We start from the raw sequence: 26,865 nt of genomic DNA, 5'->3' as shown, positions 1-26,865 counted from the left end.
ATAAATACACCTTAAATAAGGCTCATCAGTGGGTGAATTAAGTCAGTAATCCAGGTATCCTGGACCCCACTTCTTAGTATTTTTTCAAGAAAAATTTTTGTCTCTATTATCAACTGAGTGTCCACATTAACAATCTTATCCTTTCTCACTTTCTGTGATGTCTCTACTGTAACGATTATAAAAAGCAACACTTACTTATTTGTCAACATTCGGTAGTCTGCCACCTTAGTGGACAAATCAAGTATTTGATCCAAAATTTCTGCACATATAGTGTAATGCTTTTTGTAACGAGCTTGAGCTCTTTCCACAGCAATCTGTTCATGAATTTCCTTCTCTCTGATGGCTTGTTCTTCAAAATCAATCTTGGCTTGTCTGGCCAAAGCCTAAGAAAGGCAAAGACGTTTTTAAGTCAATGTAATTGTGCGAAGATTCACGTGAAAATAATATCATTTCAATAGGCGAAAAAATTTCTAAGTAGAATGAAACACACTTTTACACCAAGAAAAACTTAATCACGAAAGAGCCTTTCTCCTTATTAACTACTGAGTATGATGGCAAAGACGATATTGGAAATATTCCACCTTTAGCTTATCTTATCAGCAAAATATAATACAGAGAACAGTGGTCTAACTGTGGAAAGCCCAATGTAGATTAATGATAAATTGGATCTTAAGTGTTTAAAAAGAAGCCTTGAGTTCATGGTTTGCAAACAGTCAGAGTCAGGGATCACAGAGAAACAGGCAAGTTTGTGCCAGACCCCAGCGTTGCTGGCCCTTTCGAACCCATCTTAGGAGCCTTAACCTGACATATCTGCTCCGCCCGGCCAGTGCCCCCTGTCTTTTCATGAGAGTTCTAGGATACTGACTGATACTTAGAAAATATTTTGGAAGATCCCTGATATTATTGGCTTGAGAATATCACACATGTGCCAACAAATGTTAAATGTATTTAGACAACAACAACAAAAACATTCTGCTGTTATAGCCTTAATAAATTGGTAAAATTCACTCAGAGAGAACATTTATTTCTGCAGAAAGTAATGAAATACTTACAGTTTGTCATGACCCTCTGCTTGGTTTGCACTATTATTTTGTTTAGAGAAACTCTTTCTTCACACAAAGTGCAAAGGTCAAACTCAGCATGACTAAATGCTGCTTTTCAAATAGCTATCCCAGCTCCTTGAGAAATTCTATCCTGTGCTAACATGCTCCAGAAACCAGACTTGCCTCCTGTAACTTAACCCGATGAGTATAAAATGGAGGTGAACTTGGGCCTTGGAGGAGCTGCCGTCAGTCAAGCCCCAGCCTGTATACCGAAGTCAAGTCCTAGGCTCCTAGCCCGAGCCTCCCTTAGCCTCCATGTCCTCAGGGTGAAGTGGGGTATTAAAAAGACTTGGCATACACAGAAAAACTCACTGAGCCATCCAATCAGGGCAAATATTTCTTATGATACTACTCACAGATGACTAAATGCCTGACAATGGACTGCTTTTGTCCACTGAACCAAATCGAAGGTTCATTTGTTTTTGTTATTGTTGTTTTATTTTGTTTGTTTTCTTTTTATTGGGAAAGAGGTTGGGCTGGGTGACCCCTGAGGTCAGTCCTGTACATTTGGCAAGTTCCGGAATCACACCAGAATTTGTTATTGCTGTATTGTTCTGTGGGCCCAGTCTTCCTGGGGAAAGCATACCATTTCAGTACAAACCTTTATGGCGTGCTTCATCACCTGTGAAGAGGTCAGAGGAAGAGGAGTCTAAAAGAGCAGGAGTAGCCAGATGAGAATTTGTGGAGTGACAGTAAAATGGGGTGTGAAGTTGCTTGACTGCAGAGTGCCTGTAAAGCATGTGGAAATGTTTCGGGCGGGAAGGGACCCAAGCCTTACAGGGACCCGCGGAATGATCCCACAGAAAGGCAGCAGCTTTCACCTGGGTGCTGTCTCCCTCCCTCCCACCCTCTGTGCCTTTCTTCCTTCTTTACAGCTACTAGTCTTCTACCTTTACCCCACCCCGTCTCCCTGTGCTAAACCCACAGTTTCCTGTCACATTACAGCAAACTGGGTTGAAGCCCTAAAAAAAGAAAGAAGGAAAAGGAAAAAGGAAGTCTGTGGGAGGTAGTCAATCTCGGTGGTTATGAGCCCAGACTCTGGAGTCGGCTAGAGCTGACTGTGCTCCTGCCTACACCACTCACAGGCTGTGTGAAGGTGAGCTTTCTAAGTCTTGTTTCCCTTATGTGTAAAATGTAGACAAGGATAGTGTCAACTTCCAAAGGCTGTTGCGAGAATTATATGTGCATGTGACAAACATAGCTCAATGCTGGACTCACAATAAATGCTCAAAAAATGTTAAATATTATTATAATTAAGTACTACTACTAATAATAGGCAGATTAGAAATTTGAAATCAGAAACACTTAATATAGAATAGATGCCCAATTACCTTAAAGGATGAGATAAGCAGATTTAATCTAAATACAAAACCAAAACAGACAAAAACTGATGATGGACAACACAAAGTTCTTTCTCTCTCTCTCTATTTTTCTCTCTCCCTTCTCTCTCTCCCTTTCTGCATCATTCCTACCCCCGCCCCCCGGCCTTTCTTGAAATGTACCAGACATTGGCCTAAGCCCTGGGGAAACAGTAGTGAGCAGAAGCAAACATGATCCCTTTCCTCATAGAGCTTACATTCAGTGGGAGAGGCAGTGAAAAAGCCATACAATAAATGTATACCTGCACAGTATGATACATGTCACAAGGAAGGACGATGGTGTATGGCCCATCACAGGAGGCTTGACCTAGATAAGAAGTGACCTGTGCAGAGAGTTCTGAAAGATGAGGATTAATTGGGGAAAGGCATGAGGGAAGAAGGGGATTAGCAGAAGAAATGACTTGTTCAAAGATCTGAGAACAGAACAGGATGGCCAGAGTCTGGGAGACAGAGGGGAGCAAGGTATGAGCAGGGATCTCGTCGAAGAGAAGCCATGAGTGGGTTTTTGAGTATGAGGGCAATGGTCAAATCTGAGAGTCAAGAAGATTCCTCTGGCTGCACAATGGAGGATGATTTGGAGGAGATGATAATAGGGCAGGTAATTTGTATAAGGTATCTCTAATTTCCCCTTCCTTCATTTCTAACAGGTCTTTTTTAACTCCTGCTTCAGGGAGCTTCTTCAGGACAGAAAAGTAGAAACTGTTGGAAATCCCTCCTCACTTTAAAGGACTCTATCCAAAGGCAAATTAATCTAGGTCACTCCAAGGGAGAGGAGAGGAGGGGAGATTTTGAGAGCAAAGAGAAAGAGGAAGAGATGTGTGCCCACTCCCTGGCACTTCCTGGGGAGCAGCAGAGCCTCAGAAGGGAGCATGTGAGGGACCAGCAAAAGTTGGAACAGCCTCTGCGAAGACATGTGCCACTGGAGGCAATGTGTGGGCTGGGGTAACTGAGGTCTCAAAGGCAACAGGCTGGGCCTGGGCCTGATGACTGCAGGGTTTCCCTGATGACTTGGTCTGTGACCTGAGGCACCGTGCATCTGTGCATTTTTGTGGGCAGAGGTGGATTGCTGGAGTTCAAGCTTAGGCTGATTTAAAGAATATAAAGAATGTTATGTTCTTGCATACCCCAACTGTGGTTGCTAATTCATAGCCACTCAAAATGGACGAAGGAGACCACTGTAGTAGTGGTAGTAGAGTAGTAGTAGAGACTGGGCTGGTGGTGTAGACATGGGGAAAAATGGACAAATTGAAGAGATATTTAGTACATGAAATTGACAGGACTTAGTGATGTTTTGGATACGTTAGAAAGGGTGAAGTAGGGTTCAAGTGGATCCTGAAGTTTTGCGCTTGCATAACCGAATAAATAGTGTCACCATTTATGGAAATACGGAAATTTGAAAAAGACCAGTTTAGTAAGAAGGGTCATAAATTTGGCTTTAACATGGTGAATTTGAGGTATCACTGAGATGTAGGAGTAGAGATGTCCGAAAAGCAGTTGAACATATGGGTCTCTACTGCAAAGGACAAGATATGCATGAGTCGTCTGTCTATTGCAGCAATTACATACCATGGTCGTGCATTAAGAGACTGTCTAAGGAAATAACATAGAGGAGCAAAGAAAGAGGCCTAGAATTAAGCTTTAAGGAACCCTGACATTAAATGTTTTGGTATTAGAGGAGAACGAGCCTACAAAGGAAGGCCAAGAAGGGGCAGCCAATGAAGTAGGAAGAAAACCAGGAGTGCTTCCACAGCAGAACTCAACAGAAAGGGACCATGTAATATCAGATTAATAATTAATATTAATAATATGAGATATTATTAATAGCCTGTATCATTAACAGACTTTTTATTTTTTAATTTTTTTGAATATTTATTTATTTATTTGAGAGACAGAGCGTGAGAGCAGGGGTTGGGGCAGAGGAAGAGGGAGAGAATCCCAAGCAGACTCCCCACTGAGTGTGGAGCCCAATGCAGGGCTTTATCCCAGGACCCTGAGATCATGACCTGAGCCAAAATCGAGAGTCAGATGCTTAACTAACTGAGCCACCCAGGCACCCCATTAACAGACTTTTAAAATTTGTAATAGGTTTAAAAGTACTTCTAGAATTCTCCTCCTTCTCCCACCACAAATGATAACAAAAACTAAAAAAACAGTAAAAAGTAATAAAAACAATTTAAAAAACTCTCCTCTTCACAAAAGTGAAGCAGTAGAATTATCTGCTGTGGGGAACAAAATCTAATTTGTTTATTTAGTGCATGAGACTAGGAAGAAAAGGAAACAGTGTTCCTTTGGCAGCTTCAATTCAGTATTTATTTCTTTGGCTCCTACTCACACACCAGCCACTGCTGATGTAGGAGGTAATAAATTCAGTGTTTGCGGAGATAACCCGTGAAATCAAGCCACCTCACAGAGAGGGGGGCCAGGGAAGCAGATACCTCAGCTTTCAGGAAAGGCACTCATTGTGAGAGGATGGGATATAATTTTTTCAGATGCTACAGAACCTCACAGTTCTGTCTCTGAGGCTCTAGCAGGCCTGAATATTCCAGTCCTCTGAAGTCGGTTCAGGCCTAGTTAAAGAAAAAAGCAGGTAATGCTTCTCATCACAGTGAGCCCAGTCCTGCTATAAATGCTTTACTATTCTGTACTTCATCAACTGGGCTTGAAGCAAACATATTTTTCAACAGGCACTTAAAAGGTTAGCTAAACACATCATTTCTAATGTAAGCAAATGCTATTCAATCCATTCAAGTTCACTCTTGTCAAAAAAGAGGGATGAAACAATTATCCAGATAATTCAGCTCTTAAAGAGAACACTTGAGATCAGGGATCCTACAGCTCAAATTCATGGAGCCATGGACGTATAGTTCTTCACCCCTACCCCTAACATTTCAGCTATGTCTATTCTACAAAAGGCAAAAGCACCATTTTCCTGACTTTCAAATGATATTTCTAAAAACTGCGTATTTTTGGCAAAAGCTGTATTTATTTTCATGGAATATCACAGTGTAAACCACAAATCTGATAAATAAAGCATTCCCTTCCTATTTTCTATGTGGTTTTCTCTTTTATTCAGCCTAGCTTTGTGACTATTTTATGGCACTAAAGACAGGCTATATAAAATGCCACTCACATGAGTTTTGTATTTCTTCAATCAAATCTGGACCAACAGATTGAATAAATTTGAACTCTATCTCCAGTAGGAAATAGGCAAGAAGTAATCTACATAATCCATTGATAAAATAGATCTATTTTGATGATTAGAATCCATATATACATAAAGATAAGGAAAAATATTAATGTATTAAATGATCGGAAGATTAGATATTTTGATTTTCAGAGCCATAAAAGGACCTAGACACAATGATACCACAGTAGCCGAGAGCATACCTCTCATCCGGATCTTGGTGTCTGTGTACCATTCTCAAATACGATCAACAAGATCGTACACTGGATAAGTGGCCTATTTGGGTCTGGAGGAAGGAATAATACACTATGGGCCTGATAAAATCCTGTTTTATCAGAAAGCAAGGAATCATTTATTAAAGACTAATGGTATCTTATAAAAAGGAGGCAGCTTAAAAGTGCTCTCACTGCCTGAGAATGTTCACCTAAAATAACCAACACCAATACCATCCTAGTAAACTTAGCAGATTTTAAAGGAAATTAAAGCTCTGTATACATCTAGAAAATTGGAGTAATCACACAAGGAACTGCAAATTAGATTATCATTAATCATTTTGACAATAGCACTTTTACCTAAAGAAAATGGAATAATGTATTTAAGATATTCAAGGAAAGAGAATGTGAACTAGGGATTCTATATACAGCAAAACTGACAATCAGGTATAAAAGTTAAATCTATACTGTTATCAGTATACAATACACAATATCCGATACAACATACATGGAATATATATTGTTCCCTGAGCCCTTCTTGAGGAATCTACTGGAGAATGAGTTACAGGCAACCAAAATTACCAGAGAGACATAGACATAAAGATGGGTGGTGAACATCAAATATTGGTGGAATCAAGACTAGAGGGGGAGAGTGTAATATGTAGAAGCTCTATGCGCTGTCAGTGTAGTTACACAAAAATAAAAATGGGAAGGTAAGAGAGAGATCATATAAAAATTAACTCTTTTTAAGTAACAGGCAACTAAATGCAGTTTTGTTTACCTTGACTTGGTAGAAAGGATCAAAAGTAACCTTAGATTTTTAAGGGAGCTATTGTTTACCGCTTCCCGATCAAGAGCATCCTGGAAATCTTTAAGTCGTCTTTCTTCATATTGTTTTTCTCGGAAAATTCTGTTCTGCCATAAAACTTCCTTTTCATGCCGAACATGCATCAGCTGCACAGCGATCCTGCGCTCCTGCTGGGACTGCCGCATCAGCCGATTAATCAACTGCTCCTCCCGATACGCCTCCTGAAAACACCATTGGAGGAGCCAATTATTTGTCAAGGCCATGTCCAAATTTCCCATTGGGTTAAGAAGCCTATGTATAAATAATGTGTACAAGGCAGAGTAGTCCTCGGCATCTACTTCTGTCATTTGATTTAAATTTGAACATGGCAAAAATCAAGTTATAAAAATGAAGATTTCCAACAAAGGTTGTACCATTTTGGTATCTGGAAGCACTATGATCTTGCAAGTCACAATGATTTTAAATGAATTATTGCTTTGTTTAAAATCCAATGAAAAATAAATTAGGTGACTGTTTTCAAGGTTTTGTAAACAAAGGATCTGATTCTCAATTTAAAAGCATGTTTTCAGAAATTTGAAATTCCTGAAATAAGTACTGGTTGTAATTACAAAAACAAATGCAGACTTTGGCTGAAGACGCAGATCTAGTTAGTTGCCAGTTTGGATATCTCACTACCTGTGTGAGAAAAAGCTGCAATCTGATGGAATGGGAAGACTGGAGCAGAGTCTAAGGGGTCATGACCTACTGTTTGTCTCAGAAAATCTGATTGGTTGTAATCTGAAAGAGAAACTAGATGCATTCTCCTGGCTCTCTCGTCTATTTTAAGAGAGTAGAAGGGGAGTCAGTATGTGAGCAGTGGAAAAAAGCATTAAATTGGGAATCAAAAGCCACTGCAGCTCCAGTCTTACCATTAATTGGCCGTATGGCCTTGGACAAGTAACTTGGATTTTCAGGGCCTACTGCTTGACAGGTGAAATGAGGGGTTTAGGTGGAAGATGATCTTCAAAGCCCCTTCAAGCTCTCATTCTGTCTAAACAGAGACATCATGTGGAAGGAGGAGGTAATTAAAGTTCTCAAGGGGGAAGACATAAAAGAATGCTTAAACATTGGAGTTGTCCATTTAACACTCAACAATCCAACTATTTAGGAAGAAAATCTAGCATTATTAATGATATTGTTTCAAATGATCTCTGCCACTATGAGATTACGGGAGAAATATCCTATATATTTCCAGAATCTGGAGGCAAATAATAATAACAACACTCTATAGTAAATTCCAAAACTTGAACCTGGGAATTATATAAAAATGTAGATTAAATAAAATTTCTCAACGGAAAATAAATATGAATTTTTTAGTAACATATATAAGCACAGGCCTCACCCCAGAGCTGTGATTTGAGTTTGATTCAGTAGGTCTGAGGTGAGGTCCAATTATTTACATTACTGAAAATTTCCAGGTGATTCTGATGCTGCTGGTCCAGGAATCACACTGAGAACCACTAGAGTAAACCAATAAACAAACTGAGAGGACTAACAACTTCTCCATGTTGTTTTCATTAACCTTTTTGATAATGTCAATAGATGCGGAAAAAGCATCTGAAAAAATTCAGTATCCTTTCAAGATCAAAACTCTTAACAAATTAGGTGGGGAAGGAATGTAACTCAATATAATGAAGGCCATGTATGACAAGCCCACAGATAACATCATAATCAATGGTATGATGCTAAAACCTATCAGCTTGCCAGCATTCCTTTAAGATCTGGAATAAGACCAAGATGCTTATTCTCACCGTTTCTTTTTAGCATAGTACTGGAAGTCTTAGCCAGCACCATTAACAAGAAAAAGAATAAAAGGCATCCAGATTAGAAAGGATGAAGTAAAATAGTCTCTGTTTGCATATGATATGATTTATATACAGAAAACTCTAAAGACTTCAACAACAGCAACATAAAAAATCTGTTCGAACTGAAAAACAATTTCAGTAAAGTTGCAGGATACAAAATCAATATACAAAAAATCACATATATAAAAATGTGTTCCTATATGCAATGAATAATCTGAAAAAAATTGAGAAAACAATCCAGCATAATTGCATAATAGCATCAAAAATAATAAAATATTTAGGAATAAATTCAACTAAGGAGGTAAAAGATCTGTGAACTAAAACTATAAAACATTGATGAAAGGAATTGAAGAATACACAAATAGATGGAAAGATATCCCATGTTCATGGATTAGAAGAATTAATAATGCTAAAATGTCCATAATATCTAAAGTAATCTACAGATTTAATAAAATCACTATCAAATTTTCAATAGCATTTTTCACAGAAATAAAAAAAAATACTAAAATTCATATGGAACAACAAAGAACTCCGAATAGCTAAAGCAATCTTGAGCAAGAGGAACAGAACTGTAGGCATTCCTAATTTCAATATATACTACAAAGTCACAGTATTCAAAACAGTAGGGTAATGGCATAAAAACAGACATATAGACCAGTGGAATAGAAAAGAGAGCCCAGAAATAAATCCATGCTTGTACAGTCGACTGATCTTCAACAAGAGTGCTAAAGCTACATAATGGGGAAAGGACAATCTCTTCAACAAGTGGTGCTGGAAAAATTAGATGTCCACATGCAGAAGAATGAAAATGTACCCTTAACTCACACTGTATACAAAAATCAACTCAAAATGTATTAAAGACTTACACATAAGACCCAAAACTATAAAACTACTAGAAGAAAGTACAGGGAGAAAAAACTTCTTGACATTGGTCTAAGCAATGATTTTTTCTTTTTAATATGACCCCCACCGCACAGGCAACAAAAGCAAACATACACAAGTAAGATTGCATCTGACTAATAAGCTTCTACACAGTAAAGGAGACCATCAACAGAGTGAAGGGGCAACCTATAGAATGGGAGAAAATATTTGCAAATGTACATTTGGTTAATATCCAAAGTATGTCCTTTTTGGTCAGTATTTTTTTTTTTAATTGTGGGAAAATATACATGACGTAAAATTTACCATCTCAACCATTTTTAAGGGTACAATTCAATGGTATTAAGTACATTCACAATGTTGTATAACCATCATCAGATTTTAGATTATTTAGTAAATGTTTTATGTAGATTTATTTTTCTGAGTCTATTTGCCGTGATGATGCGGACGTGTTTTGTTGATATTTGATTAAGAGTAACAGATAATAAATAAGGAAGATACATATATGTATGTATAAAAGACTAAATTTTGCAAACTGTCCAGTACTAAATTATTCAAGCAATATCTAAATATTTTACCTCTTGTGCTTCATGGGCTATTAACTGGTCCATTAACAGTCTCCGCCGTCTTTTCTCCCTTTGCTCTCGTGCAAAAGCATCCTCCTCAAGGCGCTTTTGGATTTTTTTAATATAGTCATCATCCGAATAAGTGTTTAACAAATCAGTAGTTGTCTGGCCGGCTGTATCTAAAGAAGTCTTGGAGGCACTAAGGATAATAGTTTTTATTTAGATTTTAAAAAAACAATGCAATCACATGCCACTATTTGTATCTATGAAGACCTCGGGAAAAGGCTCCCTTGACTGCCCTGTTAATTTATTAATTCAAGCATTAAAGCAAATATTAGAACTTCATTGTGACATCCATAGCTTATCATTAGATTCCATTTGTCGCATTTCTAGACTCTACTTTGGGAGGTCATTAGCTTAGCCTTCTTTCTAAGCCTATTGCCTACTTGTTCTTTCACTTCTCATGATCTGGGTTTCTCTCCCTCTTCTGCCTGTCTCTAGGCCTCTTGCCTCCCGTGTTTTGAGTCAAGAGTAAACACATTATTGATAACCAAAGTGTCAGGGAAGGCATACCTCTAGTCCTAACGTCAGGACACTGAGAGTACTTCCATCCATTACAACCCTCCTCTCCCCCATGCAAATGCAAGCTGCGTTATGAACTCCCAGTAACCTTCTGAATGCTTAGACCAGTGGCCCAGCTCGTACTGGAAGGGTGGCAGCTGAAAAATGACTTGTTCGTCATGCCACACTGGCAAACACAAGACTGACCTAGCCTCTTGCCCAAGTCCTGGAAATCCAAGAAGACCTAGTTCGGTGCCTGTCCTACCTCATGTCCAAAATTAAAGGATCAGGAAGAGCCTGGTGGTGTTACCAACAGAAAGCAAATACACTCAATTTAGTGGGACAATGGTAGCTCAGTACAAGAATTTATAGGTTCATTCAAACGTTATCTTTAGGGGGCACCTGGGTGGCTCAGTCATTAAGCGTCTGCCTTCGGCTCAGGTCATGATCCCAGGGTCCTGGGATCAAGCCCCGCATTGGGCTCCTGCTCGGCGGGAAGCCTGCTTCTCCCTCTCCCACTCCCCCTGCTTGTATTCCCTCTCTTGCTGTGTCTCTCTCTGTCAAATAAATAAATAAAATCTTTAAAAAAAAAAGTTATCTTTAGAAGTAAAAGATACATTTTTATGTATATAAGGATCAAATAATCAATTCTCATCTGCATATCTCCTTACAAAATAAACAGAATACAATAGTACAATGGTACAAGATGTATCTTGTTACCTGCCAATAAATGTTTTAATATTATAAATATTTTTTTCATGTTGTAAGTTATTAATGTATTCAGTTTAAAATACAACTTACTATCTTATTCAAAAGCCAAGAACACATTAATATGGTATGTAGGAACTAAATTGTCATCAATTCCTATACAGAGCGAAGTATTCTTATAAAGCACAGTTAATTCATGTTTAATGAAGTAACAACTGCATGTCTATAGTATAGATCATATTGTGTTATAGTTCATTTTTTGTGCATTTGCTACTCCCAGATGAACTCTGAGCTCATAAGAAAAGTATCCTATTATACTCCGCTCTGTCCTGGTGCCTCATACTCCTGACATGTAGCTGATGTCTGCTCAACTTCAAATGATATGCTAAGAAGTACGGTACAGAGTAATTCTTAAAAAAAAAATCACACCCTGAAATTCTGTTTATTTTATCAACCAGGGCTCAACCTTCAGTTGTATTCTGTCACTAAAGAGTCTTTGAGCAGAAATTGTGTAGTTACCAAAGCCTCAGTAAGCTAAAATACAGAATTTAACCCTATTTATTAGTACAATTAAGTACTTATGAAAATTAGGGGGCATAACTTCTTAGATCATCCTTTAAAATTTGTATTATGTTTTTACTCAAACATTTTTTAAAGATCTTATTTATTTATTTATCAGAAAGAGAGCGAGCACAAGCAGGGGGGAGAGGCAGGCAGCAGCAGAGGGAGAAGCAGGCTCCCCGCTGAGCAGGGAGCCCGATGCAGCACTCGATCCCAGGACCCTGGGATCTTGACCTGAGCTGAAGGCAAGCACTTAACCAACTGAGCCACCCAGGCGTCCCTCAACTGTGTTGTTTAAAAGAATTTGCTTTGGATTGTACATGGCTTAATATACTTAACATGTTGCTTCTCCTTTATCAATCGTTCTGTCCCCCACCCATCCATCTGCTGTCTCATTCCAATTAAGGGCTCAAGAAAGCTACATGATATTTACCTGAATAAATATTCGTTTTCCTAGATGTGGGTTTCTTGAGGGCAATAATTATGTTTTCTCTTTATCTGCTTGTCAGGCCTCCACAGAGTTAGTAATTGGGTGTGTATGAATTACTAGTAATTGGAACCTTGGCCAAATTTGTGTATAAAGAGCAATGGCTAGGAAGAGTCTAAAGTAAATCTATGCATTCGAGTGTCACATTAGAGCAGGGAACAACCTCAGCTAAAAAAAAAAAAGTAGCAGATAGCATTTATTATTTGTGTTAGAAAATAAAGACAGTAGGTATACAGGAGCTGTATTGTACACGTGGGGGGAAAGCAGCCATGGGAGCTCTCCCCGAGACAATGTTTCGTTCTTCCACAAAAGAAAGAAGATGGGACTTGGAGGTGACGTCCCTGAGGAACCGTTTCCAGAGCAGGCTGTGAAAGCGGCAGCTGCAGAAATTGCTCCTTGTGGTCAACTTATGAGATTTTAGTGCTTTCTGGAATCAAATAGTGTGAAGTTTTTGAAAGAGCCCAGAAGATGCTTGATTCTAAGCTAAAAATTCAGAATGCACTAATGCAGTGATTAATAAAGGGACTTAACAAAGGCCATACTGTACCATAACTTTTCTTTTCCTTAGAAGTTTGCTCCAGACCTATGCTTCCCAACATCCTTTATTTGGGGCCACCAGAGAAAATGCCTTTTGTGCAGCATACTGAGAGGGATTTGGAGTCCCAGATGAAGCGTCACAGTCACCGGTGACTGGTCCAGGGAGTCTGGCTGCCCCAGGCCCTATCCTGCTGTTCTGAGAATCGAAATGAGGATATCTCTATTTCATGGCCTCCCAGTGCTAAGTCTCTGGTAAGACCAAGTGGAGGCTTCTGCAGAGAAAGAACCTGTGATAGACACCATCATTTCCTTCCCTTTTTACTCAAAACAGAGCCCCAGGTTTATTCAGGAAAACAAAGTATCCAGCTAAAGACTACATTTCCCAGCCTCCCATTCTGCTAAGTGTGGCCATGTGACTGAACTCTGGCCAATAAAATGTAAGCACAAATGTTACCTGGGACTTCAGGGAAGGTTCTTAAAAGGAGCTATTTCAGCTATTTCAGATAACTACTTTTTGCCTATCTTCCTTCCTTATATCTAGAACATGGGCCAAATGGCCAGAGCCCCAGGAGCCATCTTGTATTGTGAATGTGAATTTGAGGACAAAAACCACACAACAGGACAGTGGAGCTAAAGGAAACCCTCGGTCCTTGATGACTTTGGAGCTCCAACACATGCCCTGAGCTGCTTACATTCTCATTTCTATTACATGAGAGAGAGGTCAACTTTAACCTGCTCTTGTTTGGGGTTTCTAAAGCTAATTGATAGAGAGACCTAGGTTCAAGATGGGTTGGCAAAGGCAATAACGGTAAGCAGAGTGCATGTTTGCAGCTGTATTGTACAGGATGATCTTTAAATATTTAACAACTGACATGGCAAGGACACTAATCAATCAAAATGGGTGCTGGTGCAGGAATTAGAGGCCACTGCTGTGTTTGGTGTTAATTCTGGTTGCTAAATTGTGTGGAAATTGAGGGGTCCCAGGAAAGGGCTACAGGGAATACCATTCACCTACAAGTAACAAAAGTATTTCAGTATTTTAAGTTGGTTGCTCTGGTGGATACCATCTGCTTAACACTCCAGAGTGCGTGGCAGGTGAGATGAGTGAAAGAGCTGGAAGAAATCCAGTGGTTTCATGGGCCAGTCCAGGGTGGGTGTGGTGGGGTTTGGGTGGTGGCTACTGGGTGGGTAGGCTTGGATTGTGTTTTCTTTAGTCTGGGGCAGCACGATAAATGGCAGTGGGAATCAGAGTAGGGCATCAAAAGTTTTTGCAGAGGGTAGAAGAAAATGTAATGTATGTATTCTTCATTTTGCTTTATTTTCCTTCCACGCCTGATTTCCTCACCACCTCTTCTTCTTTTTCTTATTTCTCCTCATTTGACTGTTTCTTTCCCTCAGAAATATTAATATGGAACTGATTTATATAGTTTGTGTCCGTTTTTCTTCTTTAACAGAGATTTAGTTCATATTCCACAAAACGTAAGTAAGTAGAATTTGGAAAGTTCCCATTTAAAAATGTGGAAGAACTCAAGTTTCTCCCACCTATGCAGACCTTACTCAATTATCTCCTGTGAGTCAGTGACCCCTAATAGGAAAGAAAAGGGGAGAGTATCTTTATCTTTAGGCAAATGAAGCCCATTAACCAGGCACTTTTTGCAATAAACTCACCGAACTGACCATTTCAGTGACAGTTAAACTCATTCGACAACTTTTTATTGCTGCTCCCTATGTTAAATGCTGAGCACACAACATGAAAGAAACCAACAAGCATCTAATAAAGGCTTTATGACAAATTTAAATTAGTGGTAACTTGAAGCAATTTTCATAAATGCATAAAAAGTGTGTGAACTTAGGATAGCAAGCATAGCATAGAAAAATAACTTCCCATCTCATAATAGCCGCTTTCCCTCCTGATCTTTACAAAAGTTGTTCATGAACAATTAATCCGAATTTTAGTTCTTTTACCTTCTTTCATATACTCTCTTAATGAAGCTTCTACAAAGTAAAAAGATCTTTGGAGCAGCTATTCCCCATAAACTATTTCTAAGTATTTAAAAGTTACAGGTAGAATAGAATGTAGCTCTGTGATTGTTGAAGTAATTCACATCTCACCTTTCTTTGGCTTGGAGATCCTTTTTTATTAAGGCTTCAAACTTCTTAATCTCATTAGCCACATCCTTTAAAGAAAATTCATTATCAGTTTTCCACCTCTAAAAGCCATTGAAAATCTTCATTTACCATATTCACTTTACAAGTTTCCAAGGTGTTATGCACTACTAATTCAGGCTAATTAGGAGGCAAGATATGAAAAGCTGCATTCTAGAATATTTTTATAATTCTGATTCATTACTTTGAGACTAGGTTAAATATACCTAAAAGAGTGTGAAGCTGCCTTACCTGAATCATTCCATTCACAACTCTAGCTCTGACAGTATTTAACAAAGGACATTTAATGAGAATGAAGATATTCAAAGAGTCTCAGGCCATGGATTTTTATTTGCAATTCTTTTAAAGAAGAATAAGCATTTTTTCGGGGTATAAATACTTCTTCAAAAACTGTTGTCTTGCATGTTTTAAATATTTCTTGTGCAACCTTATTTATGCTATTAATTTGCTCTCTGAAGATTAGTTTAGCTCATCCTTTGTCTACTGCAAATCCTTATTAATAAACTTTAATCACCTCAGAGAAATATAAGAATTAAATACTTCTCTAAAATTTGGATCTGAAAAAACCTCTATGGGTAATATTCTTTAGGATCCAAGTACAGGATATTTTTTAAATACTAAAAAATAAAGAAATGTGGATTAACATAAAATGTATTGGATTTAGATATCAGAGAGACCTGTCAATCTCTACTTTACTATCCTGTGGACCAGAGTGAAACATGGCGGCTTTCTGGGTCTCAGTTTCCTTATTTAGAAATTGGGGGAGGGCGCCTGGGTGGCTCAGTTGGTTAAGCGACTGCCTTCGGCTCAGGTCATGATCCTGGAGTCCCGGGATCGAGTCCCGCATCGGGCTCCCTGCTCAGCAGGGAGTCTGCTTCTCCCTCTGATCCTCCCCCATCTCGTGTTCTCTCTCTCTGTCTCATTCTCTCTCTCAAATAAATAAATAAAATCTTTAAAAAAAAAAAGAAATTGGGGGAAATAATACAGCTGACATATAGCAGACGCTCAATAAACGGTAGCTATTATTCTTTTCCTTAGGTCCCAGGAGAGAATACCATTAATAATCACTGTAGCAATATGCAATGTAGACTGCAGGAATTAGTGTCAAAATGTAGTATTGCACCCCTATGAAACATAAGCAGATGGTATCCTGCTGGAATGACTGACAGCTGGTATGGTGTAATAAAATATCACTAGTGTAGGTATCTTAAATTTAAATACACTGATAGCAAGCAAACCACTTAACATTTCTGGTACTCATAGAAAAATAGAGCAGCATGGTGAGAAGGAATTGAGTAAAACATATAGTAGGAATGGCATATATATGGTATGTGTACCTTGACTGACACCTCTGTACCCATGGGGATTATGACCCATCACGGCAGCACAATTCTAGAATATTTTTGTGGTGACCACAGAATCCTTCTCAACACAGGAGTCCAGACTGGTACTGTCATTTAATAGGAGTTTCTTATCTCTGACCTACAGCTACATTCTCTCATTCTGAACAAATAACAGTATGATATGGATTAGATATGCACACAGTGGAGGGGTTTTGAATGAGAAGGAACAATGCCACCAATAATCTGAAAAGGAACTAAGAAGTTGGGGGCATTCTCTCTATATGTTTTAGAGAAAGATCATTCTTTCATTAAGATTAACATAACACCAAATTAAAGGATTATCACTTACCTCTGCCTCTTTTTTCTTTTTCATCATTTTTTGGGCCTCAAGTGCTCTCAAAGTACGATTTGATGCAGGTTTAGGAATCTGTATGATAGCTGCTTGGATTTTGGCCATTATTTCATTTTGTCGTCTTCTGCTCAAGCGTTGCTGAATATCCCATAGTTAGTTTAGTTATTCCACTCATCAGAATAACAGGCCATGTTACACACTCACAGGTACACATATATACATTTTTTAGAACTCAGCAATTTACCAATGGACTAGGTGTCACAACTGTGTAATGTTAGGAAGCAGGTATCAATATGACTCATTTTGAAAAGTATGTATTAAAACACAATTTTGGGAGGCACCTGGGTGGCTCACTCAGTTAAGCATCTGCCTTCAGCTCAGGTCATGATCTCAGGGTCCTGGGATCGAGCCCCACATGGGGCTCTCTGCTCAGCGGGGAGCCTGCTTCTCCCTCTCCCTCTGCCTGCCACTCCCCCCTGCTTGTGCTCTCTCTCTCACTCACTCTCTCTGCCAAATAAACAAATAAATAAATCTTTAAAAAAAAAAAACCCACAATTTTGGAATCCTCAAATTATGCCTATCAGATGCGTGTATCTTCATTCTAGGTGATGACACTAAAAGAATAATAAAGGTGCCTCAGATACAAAGAAGAATATAATTCTTTCCCAATTCTACCTTCTGACCTACCCCATAATGTAAAGAGAAAATGCTGTCTCTAAAGATGGTCTGAAGAGAAAATTCCATTTAGGAGATGGTTTCTAGGACTTCTGGGGAACCCAGGAGACATGACAAACTTCCCCAAAATTTAGTCACACTTAAACAATGAGCTCAGAGACTGCTTCAAATATTGAACTAAATACTGAATTATGTGATACCATTATCAGATCATCTCTTCTCTACCTGGGAGTAATTATTTTAAGTAGAACATAAGCAGAAGTGAAAGAAAAAATAGTGAAAATCAGACAAAATATTTTAAAGAATAGATGATTTAAGAAGTAACATGTAAAACTAATCATGATTTTACTACTAAAATATTATATTAGAACTAATAAGATCATTTCTTCCTATATCCAAAGAAACTTTAATTAACCACTAAAAAGTCAAAAATTATAAATAACTTAATTTTTTTCTTCATTTTACTTTCTAAAATATGAATTTTTTTGTAGTTGCAATATGTTGATCTTTTCTTAAGAAAACCAGGAAGACATAGGCTCTCCCTTTTGTCTTATTTGCTCTCTACCATTTTTTTTAAGTGAGAGAGAGAGAGCACAAGCAGGGGGTTGGGGGGGCAGGGGAAGGAGCAGAGAGAGAGGGAGAGAATCTTAAGCAGGTTGCACACCCAGCATGGAACCCGCCGTGGGGCTTGATTTCACCACCCTGAGATCATGACCTGGGCTGAAATTAAGAGTCAGATGTTTAACCAACCAATCCACCCAGGCGCCCCTGCTTCTTATCATTTTTAACATAATTTATTTCAGATTTAATGGTTTCATATTTCCTTTTTCCCAACTTTCTTCGGACACTTTCTGCATTACACTTAGGACATCAAAGTCAGACAGGCTGGTTCCTTCAAAATTAGAGTCCCAGCATTTGGTCTTGACTTAAACACTACTTTAAGAGTGCCTTGTCTCCTTACCATGCAATGCAAGGGGAAGCCCGGTGCTTTATCTACTCTCTGGCAAGTAATGAGATCATTCCAGAGTTTGTCTCTCATCTTTCCCTCCCTCTGCACAGGGGGCTGACTACATTCAGGATATGTTCATTTCTTATAATTCTAAATATATGAATTTAAAAAGTGATTTATAGTGCAAGGAGAAGAACTATAATTCTTTTGCCTGAGTTTACACATTCCATATATGTAGTCACCTGAAATTCTCTTGAAAATCTTTAATGATTCCACACACCATCACGTTCTCATGTACTTAAAGGCATAGGAGATCATTAAAGATTTTCAGAGAAATTTAAGAAGTAGTGAGGAGTTAGTCAAAGCAAGAAGGGCCATAAAGAAGGCAAGAGATGTTTAAGGGGTTTGGAAAAGGAAGCAAGCAGGGTATCACCCCACATTGCCAGGATGAGAAAAATGAGGCAGGACAGGAAAACCAAGGGATTGCAAAAGAGGGAACACAGAGGGGGAATGCCCACTGTACACCCCTTAGTGGGGACAACCGTCCTAAGCCTTCACTGGAGTGGTTAGTAGCAACCCCCCATCGCTGATGCCTCTGAAGCATTCATTTCTACTGGACAACTTAAAAAGAAATCAAGTCGTCCTGCCACTCCAGAGAATGGCAGTTCTTGTTCTTGGTCACAAGGAGCGCTGATGGCAGGAGTGGGAATGGAGGGAGAGTGAGGGAGAGAAAGGTGAGAGCAGGGTGGAGCCTGAGCAAAGGAACATGCAACTTGCACTACATTAATGCTTATGTAATGTGTACTATAGGCATAAACCGCAAACTGTATACACTATGCACTAATGAGTTTCTGGAAAAATCATACTATAAAACCTTTTCAATATTAAAACATCTTTGTTCTTCCTTGAGTTTTTGAAATTTTTCAAGTTTCTCAAAATGCATGCGGACAAGATCTTCTTTCATGTGTTTATATTTTTCTTGAAACCTGTGTGTAACCCGCATCAGATTGAAATCAGTTTGAAATCAGTGGTATCAGGTTTGTAAGTCTCTAAATGGAGAAAGCAGTTCAAAATATTTCATTATTAGAAAATAAAATGTATATTGTCATTAAAAGCAGACATAAAATTTGTCTTCAAAATAAAATTTCTATGAATTACTGTTGTTGATGGTTAAAATAAATTCAAGCCCCATACTAGTCACTCATATCTTTAATTTACATGAAAACAATAAAAACATGATTTGAATCCTTTCTTATAAAATAGTTTCGTATATACTTTTACATTTTTTTGCCCTGAGTTTAATTTTTATTTTTTTCTTGGGTTTAATTTTTAATGAATGGTATTTGAATTCTTAGAGAAGTACATTTTCACAAAAATAATTTTATAAAACCAATCCAACATACAAGAGATAATATAAGAGCCAGATTCCTTCTATAACTTAAGCTACATCCTAGTAAAAAGTGAAGAAACATTAAAACTTCCAGGCCACTGGAAATGAGAGTCTAACGGTATAAGAAAATGAACTTCAAAGATGATTATAAAATGGGGCACAGAGCAACATGGCTAATGGATTTAACTAAAACTTGTATATCTAAAAGTAATCTCCTTAAAAGCTGAAAGACTTACTAAATTTTTTGTTCAAATGGAACTGTTGCTCAAACCATTTTTGGTTCTTGTCTTCTAAAGCCACCTCAGCAGATACAGGCACTTACTCAGAAGATCATTTAAGGACCTTTCAGATGACTTTGAGCCCTTACTCACCTTCCTGCTCTTCTCATCATTAAAGATGGCCTGGCCTCCATCTTCACAGAGGCAACAAAAGATGTAAGGTCTTTGAACATCCTACTCCTCTACTTCAACACATATCTATATCTTCGGCTTAATTATTATCCTCCCCCAACCCAGGAAATACCCACTGAGATATGGTGTAGCCTACGGTTAAGTGCGTGGCTCCAGAGTCACTCTGCCTAGGTTTGTTGCAACTTTACCACCTATTAGCTGCATTAAGTTGAGCAAGTTACATAACTCTTCTGCACCTCAGTTTCATTATCTGTAAAATGGGAATAATAAAAGATAGGTATCTTATAAGGCTATTGTGAAGATCAAAGGAGATAATATATATACACTACCTGGAACAGGGCTTTGCACCTCACTACGTACAACCAATAAATTTGAGTCATAACTATTATTATGTAAGACACCTGCATTTTCCTCCATCTGGTATCAAAGAAAAAGGCATGCCTAGTTCTTTCCTAAGATACCTCCTCCTCCACCTGGACCATCAGCTGCATCCTCCTTTCTTCTCCCGAGGACCTTGTTCCACTTGGCTCTCACACCAGTCATCTCCTGCCACTGGTTCTTTTTCTCAACCAGCCAGTTGTCCCAGTCTCTATGTCCATAAAGGGAACAAATAACTGCACACTTCTCATGAACTTCTCTCTTGCAGCCACTGTTCTTACCTCCACATTCCTTGAATAAACAGTCTATGCTCCTGGCTGCCTCATCTCAATTTAGTCTTCACCTCACCACGTTCCACACTACTCCACTGAAATATTTTTCTCTCCTGAGTATGGAAGCTCTAAGGGGGTGGGGACTTTTCTTGTGTTGATTGTTGTGCAAATGCCTGACATACAATAGGAGCCCAATAAATATTTGTTCAACAAATGAATGATTGACTCTGGAAGGTCACCATGGCCAACATTAAACACAACGGTTTCTTGTTGGCCTCAACTACACAGCTCTTTACTGCACTTGCTCCTGTTGACTGTTTTACACTTTACAAAGAATTTTCTCGTATATTGTTTCCTTAAAACTATATATTAAAAAAAAAAGCCTAACCCTAGGGCAGGTAGAGATAATCAATCTTGTTTCAGCATCTGGGAAAATGGAGGCTGAGAGTGTTCCAGGGATTGGCCCAAAGTTACTCAGCTTTGCAAGTGAAGGAGGCAGAAGGCAAGACCGAGTTCTTTGGCTGTAAGCCTAATCTGATTTCCAGCTCTCTGTGGGTGCTGAGCTCCTTCTGCCACCAGGCTCGTAAGGACATCCACTAAGAATAGACAAATCTGAAAGTGGAGATGGCCCTCACATCTATTATGTCATCGTGTCTTCAGAAGTTCAATTTAAACATTTAATTATTTCCATTTCTACTTAATGCATTGGATCAGTGCAGCACTCCCCTTTATCCTAGAGGCCTGGAAAAGTTAATGCACTTCATTTGCCATAAGGAAATAACAACAGGAATTGGAGAGAACTGTCAACTAAAAAGTTGTACTAATCAGTCAAAACACACTTGATGAGTATTTGCAACGTTCAAAGCATTGTACCAGGCATATTCCTTGAACTGGAGGGACTAAAAATCTTGTGAGGCCACATGACAGATAAATCATGAGAGTTAGCCACTCTGAGCAGCAGGAGGCTATCACCAGAGAGCGAGAACTACCTGTGCCCTAGGAGCTCCACAGGAAGAATCCATGTGTGCTGGGAAGGTTGCACAGCAGCGGATGGAGAAAAGTTTGTGGGAAGAGGAGAGATGAGAAGTGTGAGCTTGGGTGAAAGGGAGGGAAGAGCGGAAATATACAAGAGCTATTCAAGGACAGGCTGAGGATCAGTGTAGAAAAAACAAAGACTCAGGCGCCTGGGTGGCTCAGTCGGTTAAGTGTCTGCCTTCAGCTCAGGTCATGATCCTCAGGGTCCTGGGGTCGAGTCCTGCATCTCCCTCTGTTTGTGCTCTCTCTCTGACAAATAAATAAATAAAATCTTAAAAAAAAAAAAAAGAAAGAAAAAACAGACTTTATCCTGAGGACTATGAAGAAACACAGAAAGACAGATCGAGCCCGTTTAGTGAAAGATCTTGAATGTCAGTCCAGGTTGGAGAGAGGATATAGGCAAAATGGAAGGTTTCTGAGCAAAAGAACCCCATGCAAGTGGAATTTAGGAAAGATTCATCTAGCAGTCGATTAAGCTCTGGCAGGAAGCCGGAAGCCCGAGAGACATGTTAGGAGGTTGCTGCAGTAGTTCATGCAGGGATCTCAGCAGACAGGACAGGGCCAGAAATGGAAAGAGAGGAGCAAGGCATAAAAACACTGCAGATTAGGAACAAACAGAATTTGAGAAACTATTGGTAATGTGGATAGGATGGAGGGAGACATCAAAAATGGGTAAATGAATTGAAAATATTAATACAAAACAAAATCTAAGTATGGCCAAGAACATCCAGAAGGGATGCCATAGCTACCCAATGGGGCTTCTTTGAGAAGGCAAAGTCACTGTCATTTTTCTTTCCCGGGTCTTAACACTGTGATATGCTTCTGTCTCTTTGTGTACTTACATCTCGAAAAGCCTCACTTTTCATGCTTTGCTGTCTGATGTTTGCCGGGGGTTGCATGGATTGTATTTCCACTCCAGTCAGTCCACTTTTCTTCTTTTTCTGAAGAACAATGTACAACTGATACAAAAGTTTTGTTGCCGCCCCAGGCTTTTCCGTGATGATGTTGTGGGCCACATTCTGATCAAACTGCACACCCAGAAGGTGAAGTGTTGGCTCCAGGCGAGAAAAATTATTAAGTTTGGCATTTGAAACTCTAGGCATTAAAACAGTTTCCATAATTAGACACTGCCACTGAATTAAAAACAAACAACAAATATCAGAGGCATTATCATGATTTACTATTATGAATTATTCCATGTTCTTTTCAATATACCATTCCTCTCTAAAACCACTCAGGCATGTAAATACATTGAGATTTTCTACTATCCTGAACTCCACCCATTTATTTCTCTTGAATGGTGAAACTAAAACTCATTTTATACATTTTTCTGCTTAAATACATGCTAGAATTTTTATAAGAGGTCAATACAAAAACAGATAACTAAGTGCCTTCTTCTAAACAGAAAAACAACTATGGTTTTGAAAAATATTTTACTCAGAAGGCAAACTGTAATTTAAATTTCCATTTCTTTAAATGACATTATTACTGGAGTCTGAAAATAGCCCTAAATTTGCACTGACAACTTTAACAATGATCCTCTCAGGCACCGTCAGAAATATTTAATTAAATAATATTAGCTAGGCAATCACACAAATTCTGTAATCTTCAGTTTAAAGTTGATATTACTACTTTAAGAATCAGTAAAGACTTTCTAATTTTAAGTTATTTTTGAGTCACCTATGAAATTTTAATAAGTTTATTAAAGTCTTACAAAGATGAATAGGATGCAGTCCCTGCCCTTGCAGGGTTCACAGCAGGAAAAACAGATGAGTAAACAAGAAGTGGTAAACTGAGGTAAGTGTTGGAATACAGGTCTCAAATGATCTAGGGCTGTTAATAAGTTTATGAATCCAGTGACAGAAGGAAAATGTTGGATGCATTTTCAATTCTTGTGCCTTTCCGTGTTCCAACTAGAAGCAAATATCAATTTTAACCACTGGCCTATTTCCTCCTTACTTTAACTTCCTAACATTCAGTGTCATTCTTTCACGGAAAAAATATACTGAATATACTCGAATATAAGTGAAAGTCCCACTACACGCCCCTCCCCAAAAAAACCATACTTTAGAAAAGAGGGGTTTGGCCCATATTGGGCAGAATTTCTGATAATAGGGTTATTCATTTGGTAACTTCATTTTGAACTGTAAAATTATTTGGGGAAGATATGATGATCTTCATGACCTCAGTTAAGTTTTTAGATGTTTATAGAGATTGTTTCACACTTAAACTTTATATACTGTTGCTAGTATACTATTTCTCAAGAGGCTGCTGTTTTTGTTTTTTGTTTTGTTACCACAGATACCACTGAAAATCTGATGAGAGCCATGGAACCTGGTCCACAGGAAAGAAAACACACACCCGGGCAGAGACACAAAATATGTAGGTCATTTTCAGATGTTTGTGAACCTCCTAAAATCTACCCTAAAAGTGCCCATTCACCACAAACTAAAACCCATGGTGCAAAAGGAGGTGGGCCTGTGGGACTATATGAATGATTTCTAAACATGAATGAGGAGTCAATATCATGGGAAGGCCAATGTCAACAAAAATAATGATGCAACAACTTGAATTCCTCTTCCAGGTATGTGGTCTAATTTACTTCCTATTTCCTCTGTTTACTGTTATTGTTTTAACAGAAATATTTGGTAAAGTGTACCTGGCATATCAAACTACATCAGTAAACTCTGAATAAAATATTTTAAATTAATTAAAAAAAGAAGCAGGTCTCAGAGGGGAATGAGAAGAAATAATAAATGCTACAGGAAATCTCACAACAAGAGTAAACATTTTTTTAGGTTTTCTTATGTCCAGGTTTGCAGTTTGTTCTCCCACAAGTGACCTTGCAGTTTGACATAACACACATCTGCCTAAAATGTGGGGGATAAAGCAGACCATGTTTGAAAAGTACAGCTCTGAAAGACCAGTGAGATCCATGACTTGTGCTTGCCTTCCCTGGATAGGCACCTGACACCCCGTCTTGCTCTTCCATCACAGGTATTCTTTCACGCCTTCCCTATCCTCAAAGTCCTGTGTCTTGCCCACCACACATATTTGGACAGACGGCCAGAGAGCCGCTTGTCAGAGCTTTGGCCTGGGTCATAACCTTGGGCTACAGAGATGAGGGGCGTCAAAATGCTGGAGGGAAAATCCAAAAGCAAACACTATCTATTTCCAGATGTTATCAGAACCTAGCCCTGCACCCAATAAAAATGGAGAACACTTCCTCTCCTCTTACTTGTTTTTACACAGCCCCAAGAATGCAGTGTGAGCCTGTTAGTATGAGGGATCAGCCACACATTAGGCTTTAAAATGGCTGTTAAGAACTGGCTGAAGTACCAGGTATAACAGTACTTCTCTCTGCAGGTTTTTAATATATATTCCATATTTCTAAGCTATCAAAATTGTAAGAATGTAACTGGTGTGTAAATTGGTGGAAGTCCACTCTTGTCATAGCAGGTGCCCCATCAGTATAGCATGATAATCAACAGTTGTTTTTGTATCTGGAGAAACCATGAGGACATCTTTGCTCTGGAGACAGAGTACGGGATGTAAATAATAACCTCTGCGGGAATAAGGAACACATTCTGGGAGAAGTCTTCTCCTCCTTTATGTGCAGTGTTTGTTTGTTTTTTAGCATTTGATGACTCATTTTTCTTATAGCAAATTCCCAGATTTTGTGTGTATGTTGCACAGAGGGTAGTGAGTGGGCAAGGGGAGAGGAAGGGGGTTGTCTTTTTTTTTTTTCTTTCTTTGTTGACTGGCCAAAAACATGCCACTGGTAATTTGAGCGTGGAAAGATTTTCCCTTTCATAAAAGGTGGAAGGAAAATAATCAAGAACAAAAAATCTCATTTGAGGCAAATCCCATCCACTGTATTATTTTTCTCACGGGCAAGCAATGCTATTTGTAGTATATAACATAAAAAACAAATTAATAAGTTCATGGTAACTGATGTGACATGTTTGTTCATGATGATTTTTAGCATTGTATTCATTGTGTCTCACATTTTGGTTGCCACAATTCTTAGCTCATTAGTTTTTATTTTTTGTTTATTCCTATTCTAGGACTTAGAGGAAAAATCCTATTTTCTTGTGATTTTTCTAAGACATAAAACATTCTTAGGATTATTTTATTTTTTTAAGATTTATTTATTTATTTGAGAAAGAGAGAGAGCGTGTGCGAGTGCACAGGGGGGAGGGGCAAAGGGAGAGGGAGAATCCCAAGCAGACTCCCCACCGAGCACAGTGTGGGGCTGTATCCCATGATCACGAGATCAAAACCTGAGCCAAAATCAAGAGTTGGACACTTAACTGACTGAGTCACCCAGGCGCTCCCATTCTTAGGAGTACTTAAATTATTTTAAGTATCTGATACTTGTAGTTTTTATTTGCCCAGAGATTACCTATCTTCTCTCCTCCTTGCCACCGGCTGAGGGAACACATCTTACAAGGTAAGTAGAAGCTGTCACCCCAGGAATATCCATGCTCCTTTACTTTTTATTCTTTTATCCTATTATTCTCTAAGGCAAATAACTTCAGTTACAAGCAACGTTTATATTTTAGACTAAAAAAACTAAAACTATTAGACAAAATCCCCAAATCATGAGCCCTAGCATTAGACATCTGCCTAAAAAATAGCTTTGACAAAGAAGGATCCTTTTCCCCACAAAGTACACTACTACAAAGGTGATATCCGTGGATTTACTGATCCTTCTTTAAAAGACCATGTGCCCCTGGAAAAATAGTGTGTTGTTCCAAGAATTCAAGATGAATGGAATTTGGTTGTCAGAACAAGTAGGTCCCTCTTCTCACATTAAGAAATGCAGTGACTCTCAGTGGGATAGAAAGTTAGTTCTTTGCACTGGGTGAAAAGCAGGGCTGTTGCACATGATGTTAGTCAGGGCACACCCCTGTGCAAAGGTGGGGCAAGAGTGTGAAGCTGCCTTGTGCTCAGCTTGCCACGCCTTATGCCTGATGCGAGGCCGTTTCATACAAAAAGGGGTTCCTCTCCTTAGCACAAAGGCCTCTCTGTTTACTGAGCCCTGTGTCTTCACAGCTGTGTCC

The 26,865-nt window shown here is 38.7% G+C and overlaps 1 protein-coding gene across 1 annotated transcript in view; it reads right to left on the bottom strand.

Annotated features, from left to right (window-relative positions):
• SPEF2 (sperm flagellar and cilia associated 2) overlaps nucleotides 1-26,865 on the bottom strand; it is a 164,814-nt gene that overhangs the window by 124,617 nt on the left and 13,332 nt on the right. The window contains exons 3-8 of the mRNA XM_081825990.1: nucleotides 22,642-22,894; nucleotides 16,688-16,828; nucleotides 14,942-15,006; nucleotides 9,988-10,174; nucleotides 6,719-6,907; nucleotides 196-383 (exon numbers count right to left, since the gene is read on the bottom strand). Of these exons, the coding sequence (XP_081682116.1) occupies nucleotides 196-383; nucleotides 6,719-6,907; nucleotides 9,988-10,174; nucleotides 14,942-15,006; nucleotides 16,688-16,828; nucleotides 22,642-22,894 (1,023 nt within the window). The remainder of the gene's footprint in view (nucleotides 1-195; nucleotides 384-6,718; nucleotides 6,908-9,987; nucleotides 10,175-14,941; nucleotides 15,007-16,687; nucleotides 16,829-22,641; nucleotides 22,895-26,865) is intronic.

This window comes from Leptonychotes weddellii, chromosome 7 (assembly GCF_054177405.1).
Source record: "Leptonychotes weddellii isolate Sample4059 chromosome 7, ASM5417740v2, whole genome shotgun sequence".
In the NCBI taxonomy this organism is placed as follows: Eukaryota; Metazoa; Chordata; class Mammalia; order Carnivora; family Phocidae; genus Leptonychotes; species Leptonychotes weddellii.
This window is presented reverse-complemented; position numbering and strand designations above follow the sequence as displayed.